At 39.4% G+C, this 9,095-nt stretch overlaps 1 protein-coding gene across 4 annotated transcripts in view; it reads left to right on the forward strand.

The window, feature by feature from the left end:
- The window catches only part of hectd2 (HECT domain containing 2), a 78,304-nt gene that overhangs the window by 6,800 nt on the left and 62,409 nt on the right, over positions 1 to 9,095 (forward strand). For 2 of the 4 annotated variants that reach the window (XM_036215477.1, XM_024297380.2), the window contains exon 2: positions 4,324 to 4,465. The exons of 1 other annotated variant lie outside the window; for it this stretch is intronic. In XM_036215477.1, coding sequence (XP_036071370.1) covers positions 4,324 to 4,465 — 142 coding nt within the window. Of the gene's footprint in view, positions 1 to 4,323; positions 4,466 to 5,789; positions 5,932 to 9,095 lie in introns of those variants that run through there. One more of the 4 variants, XM_036215479.1, reaches the window with a different exon arrangement.

A 9,095-nucleotide genomic window follows, 5' to 3' on the forward strand; every position in this document is an offset into this window, starting at 1 on the left:
CGGTACCGTGTCTGGTACAATCTAATACTGTCAGCTAAATGGATACAGCTAGATACTATTCATTTGAAATTTAGATCTATAAAAATTCAAACCTTTTCAAATATACATACATACATATATATATATATATATATATATATATATATATAAAATAGAGATACTAAACATATATATGTGTGTGTGTATATATATTTATATATATATATAAAGAGAGATACTAAACATATATACACACATATACCGGTACATATATATATGTGTATATGTATATGTATATGTGTGTATATATATATATGTATATGTGTATACATTTTATGTATTTAAGTTTATTATCTTACTATGATTTTACCCCAGAGTTTCTTGTGGGGATCTTTTGTGCCAGGGCTTGCTGGCGTAGTCTGGGGTCGTTGCCGCGGTTTTCGCCCTTGCTGGTTGTGCTGGAGTTCTGCACCGCCGGCCCCCACCTGAAACGTTCAAAACATTTGACAGATTCTCCCCTAGCCCACTTTCAGTGGAAGTGGTGCAGTTTCCCAACAAACTCACTCCAGATTAGCGAGACTGGTTGCCATAGAAACGTTGACTCGGACCAGTCACTGCTTGCCAACGTCGTTTGGTCCAAAAATGGCAAAATGTAGCGGTTTTTCAATTTATCTGCTGGGGTTTTTTTTTGCTGGATGATATTGCGGCCACATTTCAGATTTTTTTTCCTAAGTAGCTACTTTTTCAAGATAGAGTACATTATTGCTTTTATATCAAATGGAAAAAAATGGGTGAAAGACAACAAAATTACACATTTTGCCTGAAAAGCTGGTTCAAATCTTAATCAGTTCTTCTAATTTTCATCTGAAAGTTTTTTTTTCTTAAAGTTTCACTCCGATCATCTTTTGATCTATTTTAAAATAGTTTTCAGTCGTCTTTTTTATTATAACTAAAAACCAATTGACCGAGTCTGACATCTTTTGTTGGATCGTTGTAGCTGAACTTGGGCATTTTAGCTGCAATTAGAGATTGATTTTAATTCTAAAGACAGATCCTATCTGAAACACCCTGTTCATATTCATCTGTTCTCACTCAGAAGTGTCGGAAGTTACAAACACATGGTAAGTGTCGGGATAATATGCGTGGTTAATGCTTTCACTCCAGGGTTGGGTTCAGCTTTAATCTAAAATGAATGCAGTTCTACTCAGACTTTGGAGACTTTTCTCACGATTTGGGCAAACAGAGAACCAGAGGCCCAGCTTGTCTTCTGTGTGGAAGACACATCTGCAGCTCTGTGCTCTTGTGATTTGTTTGTAGGTCTTTCAGCTTGTTTGATCCGATCTGAGTGAGGAAGCTGTCATGTCTCATTAAGGCGCTGCAGTTTCCGTCCTGAATGGACGGCGTGTGCGCAGACACACCGTCTGCATCTGCCTGCGGTGGCGGGATTCCTGGGAAATCGCAGCCTCTGCGTGAAAGTGTTTGTTGCGGCGTGAACGAGGACAGAACGGTATCGAGTGCAGACGCCTGTGTGGGGGATTTATTTGAAGGCAGATTTGTTTTGAGCGGGAGATTAGCTGCGGTTTCATTTATAACCTCCATTCTTTGGACGTTGCAGTCGGGAGCGGCTGCAGCTCATCTGTTCCACCTCTTCACCCCTCCATTCTTTTATTGTTCTTAGACTTTTCCCACTCCTCCTGTCTTTTTATCAGTTTAACTCTTCAAAACAAACTCTTTCCTCCCTTCTTATACCATAACATTCCTTTGGTATATCCTCCAACAGTCCCCCTTTCTGTGACTATTTCTTCTTGATTCCCTCGTTTCCTTTTACCTCTTCATATCCCTCCTTCCTGTTCTTTCTGTGTCCGGCTCAGAGAAACCTGGAGCTGCAGTTAATCACAGGGACTGTAAAATAAATGTTGTGTTCATCTGTTTAGTTTTGGTAATGCAGTCATTGTCTGTTCATGCAGCCCCGAGTCTGGATTTGTTTAAGCAGTTCTGGTGAAAAAAACCTCAACATCTGGGAATGCAAATCCATTTAGTGACTTTATTAGTCGTCTCAGGAACTGGGAAAGAGCAGCTACCTGGTAAAATCCACTTTGAGATCAAGAATCTGAAGCTGTAGGCTTGTATTTTAAAGGTGCTATTGGTGGAAGAAATGAGAAAACATTATTTTGTTAGACTCATCTTCTCTCTTAATGGAGCAATTCTCATGTATTCTGCAACCAAAATTCTTTAAATTGCTGTATTTTTGTATTAAATTGTTACGTTAGCCTCTATAAAGCTATGAATTCAGAAGGAATGTGCAGTTAGCCCATGGTGTTCACACTGGACAATCAGGGAGGGGCTTCTTCTAGTGCTGGGTTGATAAAAATCAATTTGAGTTGATCTAAGCTTAAAAGATCAATAATTGATCCATAAAACTAGATTGATCTAGCACATAAAGCTAAAGTTCACAAGCTTGATGGTAACGAATATTGGGATTTCCCACGGCTAATGCTAACGCTCGGTCGACATAAACATGCATTGCTGATAAAATTAGATTTTTTATATAATCACAGGCAGGAATTTTCCAAACTCGTTTAAGGAAACATTTTTTGTCTAAAACACAGTTTTTTTACTCATATTTTCTTGTTCTTCTGGAATAAGGTGTAATGCTATAGCGTGATCGCCACCTAGTGGCCAAACTGAAACGCCCTCCAGGAGAAGCAGAACAATTGTTGGAGCTTCTTCCTTTGAGAATCCATGTAACACTGTATGCTATTAACAATCTATTATTTCACTAATAAATGTTGCTGTATGTGAACTGTATCAGATTATTATGAATATATAAAAAAATAGATTATTAATTAGGGGTGTAACAAAAGCGAAATGAGTAATGTAAGCGAAATGGATCAGGAGAAGCGGGCACGGCAGCACCATGTTTTACGGATAACAATTATTTTTTAATGTTTTTTAATTATTTAAATGTCCCCAGAGTTAGATTCAATAAAACAATTACTACCCCAAAAAATGTTTAGTTTGATTTTAACTGATTTATGTAAGATTTAATTTGGACATTAGCAATTTTAAGGGGTTGCTCAGATTTTAAGCATTGTTTTCTCTCAGTTTTTGTAGATTTGGTCTCAAGACATGTAAATGTATTCAGAAACTACATGTTTTACCACTTTGTGTTCAAAGTTTTAAAATGTTTTGTTTTAATCAAAAGGCCTCAATGAGCCAACATTATTAAATATGTGTTTGAAGCTTTTCCAAAAATGTATTTTAAGCTTTTATCTTGTTTTTTTTTTTTATTTCTTACTGATCCGAGAAATGATCCGAACCATAACCCTAAAACCGTGACCCTAAAACCGAGACATGATCCGAACCGTGACCCTAAAACCGTGACATGATCCGAACCGTGACCCTAAAACCGTGACATGATCCGAACCGTGACCCTAAGACCGTGACATGATCCGAACCGTGACCTTAAAACCGTGACATGATCCGAACCGTGACCCTAAAACCGTGACATGATCCGAACTGTGACCCTAAGACCGTGACATGATCCGAACCGTGACCTTAAAACCGTGACATGATCCGAACCGTGACCCTAAAACCGTGACATGATCCGAACTGTGACCCTAAGACCGTGACATGATCCGAACCGTGACCTTAAAACCGTGACATGATCCGAACCGTGACCCTAAAACCGTGACATGATTCGAACCGTGACCTTAAAACCATGACATGATCCAAACCGTGACCCTAAAACCGTGACACGACCTGAACCGTGACCCTAAAACCGTGACACGATCTGAACCGTGACCCTAAAACCGTGACATGATCCGAACCGTGAGCTTTGTGGTCCTATTCACCTCTATTATTAATGTATTTCTAAACAAATGTGTCTAAATGTGTAAACCATGTAAACTCAAATATGAATTGAATTTAGTAGATCGAAAGAATTGAAAAATAAATAAATAAAATCCTGAATTAAATCGATTTAGGAAATTATTATCAATACTCAGCCCTTGCTTCTTCTTTTTCTTTTTCTACTGTTTATTAGCTCGTGTCTGCCCCCTACAATTGGGAGAGACTTGGTGCGAAATGTCAAAGTGAATCGAATCTTTTGACTTTTGCTCCAGACTTTCACAGCTTTATTCTGATACATGAAAGACCTGGTCGGGGACAGATTGCTATCATTAATTTCTCCTCCATGATCAATTTTCAAACAGTTGGCATTTCCATGAATAAAAAGGGATGCCATCCATGTATCAAATATGAGTCTGTGATTGGTCAAAGTTTGCAGTGTGAACATAACTTTTTCCTTTTTTTAAAAATTTAACTGAAATATCTCTGTGACAGGTTTTGGGACGAGGAGCAAAGCAGCCATTTCCATCTCTGGGTAACTTCATCTCGTCTCTCAGTCAGAAGAGGGATGTGGGAGGGCGGGGCTTTCCTGCCAGCTTTGCGGGCACCTTGACCAGCACAGTGGGACTCAGACATGGTAAGTTCACATCAGCTGCTAGAAGTCCTGGGCGATATGGAAATAAGTGTATATCACAATATAATTGATTATATATCACAATAACGATATATATACAACGATGAAGTATATTTTCAGTTATCCTCTAAATGTCTTTGCTTACTGTTCTAGCACAGGATAGCACAAAAGCTGAGCACCTTATTGTGTTTATTTCAATAAAACGAGGTCTTACTTGGGTTTACTTGTCTTAAGCACATCAAAAGTCTGACTAATTAATTAAATTTACTTTTAAAAGTTTTTTGTGACCTGCTCAGAGATTACCCTGCCTTCGCCCATGAGTGAATAGATTAACCCCATGACCCCAAAAGGGATGGATAGTCTTTAAAAACTAAATTTAGATTGTTTATGTTTAAGCGTGATATTTTCGAGGTGCGAAGCGAGATGGGGAATGAGCAAAAATTAAATTCACTCAGCGACATAATGGACAACTGACACAAAAAGTGCAAACTGCATGACCTTTTGTCCAATTCTTTCAGTATTTATTGCTTTATTATTATTTGATTGACTGGATAAATCCACTAATTAGTTAACGTCATAATCCCCAAATCACATCCAACTTTTTGTCAAACATATTTGACTGAGGTGTGAAGGAGTTTTTCATTTGGTGCAATAATTTTAGCTATAAATTAGGGCTGCCACAAACGATTATTATAATCAGGAAAGAAATAATCGGTCATTCGCAAAGTGGATGTAAAGCACACACCTTAACCATCATTAGCTTGAAACTAACTAAAAATAAGGACAATAAAGATGATAGTTTATTAAACTTCTAATGAATCGTGGCCCTACTATAAATATACATTTAGAGTTAGAATTTTAGGATCTAGGCTATAAAAATGTGACTGTGTGCTGACCTCATCGGTTTGGCGTCCACTCATGTTGAGCTGTAGAATCCTAATTCTGCTGAATTCACAGTGAGCCTCATGGAAACAGAAACGGAGTGATCTATGTTTTGTCTGGGATGTAATGATGTGTTACTTGCTCTGTTTACAGTACGCTTGACATATGTGTTCAGGCTCTGTTTATGTTGAGCTGCACCAAATAACGATGGAAGCTTCTGCAGAGAAGGAGCAGAAAAGAACGTCTTTCCTGCAGAAAATCATTGTTTGTAATTAGAGGGTCTTTGACTTTATATGGTAAACTGAGTTCCAGCTGAAAGGCCGCTTTCCTGCCATGTGTCACTTTGATTTCAGGGCGTTTCAACTCTTGGTTTCTATGCTGAAAAGTTGCTTAGGTTGATATTTTTCTTCTTTGTGAGCGTAGCTATGGAGATAAAAAGTGGCAGTTCGTGCACGTCGGTTTGAAAACTGATCACCAATTATGAGTGGTTGACATCAGTGCTGCTTCCTGTAAAAGGCTGGACTATTTTAGAGCACCATGTGAGCAGAGGCCCAGAGGAAAGCTCACCGGCTCGCTTTGTCACCACGGTTAGTGATGCCAGAATAATTATGTAAACCTCCACCCCCAAATGAAAACCATATGAAAGAGAAACTCCCAACACACACACACCGGTTACTTTTGCATTTTCGTACCCGAACACACTGCTGAATAATCACCACAAAGTGCTCTTTCATCTGTAAAACATTATTGGCGGTTTCAGTTTTATTTTGAGTTTTCTCAAGGTTTTTTTTTTTTTATGTCCTAAAGCAACGATCTTTCTTTACTTTGAAAAACTGACAGTTATTTTGAGGTATGAAAGGACACCTTGTGATAGAAAAGATTTGAAAGATTGCTGATCTCAGCTGGAACTCTGTTGCACTACAGCTGCATAATAACTGCATACAGAAGAAATATAAGTTGGATAAATGATTGCTTTGTTTTCTATTTTTTTTAGTTTGTGCGGACTATTTACTATTAATTGATGAAATATCTTAAGGTGGTTTGAGCAAAACAAACAGAAGTGAAGAATATCATATCATGTATCATGATACGAACACATCAGGCATGTGTAGCTTGTTCAAAATCACGCTACACATGGTTTCTGAAGGCGCTCTTATACTGAACTGTCACTAACCGATACTAGTGCATGGACTCGCCTTCAGTGAAAAATGTCATAGCGGTGCAAATTCTATTCTGATATGTGAAAGACTTGGTGTCATAAAACTTTGGCTGGACACAAACTGCAATTATTAATTTCATGATGGATTTTCAGTTGACACTTCTGTGTTCTGAAAAGGACACTATCCATATATGTCACTACCAAAACCAAGTCCTTGATTGGTCAAAGTTCAACCGGTTTAACTTTCAGCGTGCGCTCACTTGTCGTATGTTCTGTACATAGAGCCTGAAAAGGACTTAAAAACTAGCGTAGCAACTTGTGAACTCAAGAGTTTTCTCTTTTTCTCTTCTAAGGAACTGATAAAATTACTACCTCCAAATTTGCATCAAATTAGGTAATAGAAGATGGGAGCCTAGTCTCAAATTTCAATGGTTCAAGGATCTTTTATTGTCATTTCACCACAGGGATGAAACAAAATGTGTGTCTCTGGTCCCGGACCAGCTGGATTCAGTGGGATTATGGCAGAGAAGGTAAAAGAAGTATCAGTGTTATACACAAAATCCTAACTTGAACCTATAACAGTTCTTATGGGTATGTTTGACTTCAGTTCAAGAATTAGGCAATCAAATTTCAGGTTTACAGCATTGGTTTTAGACAATTAAGTTACACAAATGTAGACTTCAGAGTGTGAAATGAAATTAGATATTTATGAAATATCATTAAAAAATGTTCCCTTATCATGAGACTACCTCATAAAATGTTGGAATGGAATAAGAGACATTGTAGATGAATTGGACATGGATTGCATTTGTGGTTGTAGACCATTGACTTAAGATTAGATGAAAAGAAGATGAAGCCATGTACCGGATGTGCAGTGAATCATTAGCTTTTGGAAAATGGGAAAAAACAGGCTTTGCAGTTGTGGAAACAATTCCATCAAGACCAGTTTAGACCGGAGGATTTTGTTCAGGATGTAGCCCTGCAATGGACGGACGGATTGTCCAGGGTAGGCCTGGACAATACATCGGAAATGTATTGTCATTGCAATATCAGCCTGTGCAGTGTGTATCAAAAAGACAGCTTAAACTACCTGGATTAAATATATGAGACCTTAAATCAGGGATAGGCAACTCCAGCCTTTAGGATCGGTGTGTCTGCATGATTTCCAGATATCCAAGCCCTACTCATGACTGATTACCTGGTTCCAGTGTGCCCAGCCAATAAGAACATGCCAGAGCAGGGTATGTTGGAAAACATGCAGGAATGCGACCCTCGAGGCCTAGAGTTGACCATCCCTGCCTCAAATGCTTACACATGCAAACACAATCATATGGCAGCTTGACATATTTAACAAATTAAATAGAGCCCCTTTTGCATCTGACCAACCAGATGGACCTCTTATATGTTTGGAGGATAATCTAAGCTCTGTTGAATTGATTTGAATAAAACTGATACAGTGAAATGGAAATGATGTATTAGTTGTTTAGCTACATGGTCATGTGTTGCAAGTCATATCGTCATTGTAATACGGATCACTAATATCGCAAGTTTTTCTAATATTGTGTAGCCCTAGTCCAGGGGGTACCCTGTCTTTGCCCTTTAGTAGCTGGGTAGGCTTTTCCAACCCTGTGACCTCAAACTGGAGCATACTGGGTTTTAGAAGACAGATGGATTTAGTTGACTTATTGTAATAAAAGATCTGATACACAAAGACAAAAACATTTTGAGATAGACAATGAATGAAATGAAAGACAATGAAAGCAAAGCTCTTCGATTTACCGGTCAAGTACTCACCTATGGTCATGAGCTCTGGGTCGTGACCGAAAGAACGAGATCCCGACTACAAGCGGCTGAAATGAGTTTTCTCCGGAGGGTGGCTGGACGCTCCCTTAGAGATAGGGTGAGGAGCTCGGTCACCCGGAGAGAGCTCGGAGTAGAGCCGCTTCTCCTCCGCATCGAGAGGAGCCAGTTGAGGTGGTTCGGGCATCTGGTCCGGATGCCTCCTGGACGCCTCCCTGGTGAGGTGTTCCGGGCATGTCCCACTGGGAGGAGGCCCTGGGGAAGACTCAGGACACGCTGGAGAGACTATGTTTATCGGTTGGCCTGGGAACGCCTCGGGGTCCCCCCAGAGGAGCTGAAGGAAGTGGCCGGGGAGAGGGAAGTCTGGGCATCTTTGGCTAGACTGCTGCCTCTGCGACCCGGTCCCGGATGAGCGGAAGAAGATGGATGGATGGATGGATGTGTGTATTTTTGCTGTAAAAAGTGGGACCGTTTGGATAAGCAGGAAGGGGCTTACTTAACAAGTCCTATTGACTACTCGATGAACTACACCTAGTTGTAGTTAATGTGGCTTTCAACTGAGCTCAATTCCAAAAGCAAAATGAATATCCTCTGGTTCTGATACAGAGTACATTTTTTACGCTAGCAGAAGATATTCTTCTTGTTGATGTTGCTCACCTTGTTAATGAATGGATTGCGTTAACTTAGCAACCTGCCAAAAAGTTCAGAAACGAGCTGGAACATTTGAAACTGCCTGTTCTTGATGATTAAGATATGATTTTTGTTTAAGTCAAATGTCGCAGAAGCCTCAGT

Source organism: Oryzias melastigma, linkage group LG15, assembly GCF_002922805.2.
Source record: "Oryzias melastigma strain HK-1 linkage group LG15, ASM292280v2, whole genome shotgun sequence".
NCBI classification, from domain to species: Eukaryota; Metazoa; Chordata; class Actinopteri; order Beloniformes; family Adrianichthyidae; genus Oryzias; species Oryzias melastigma.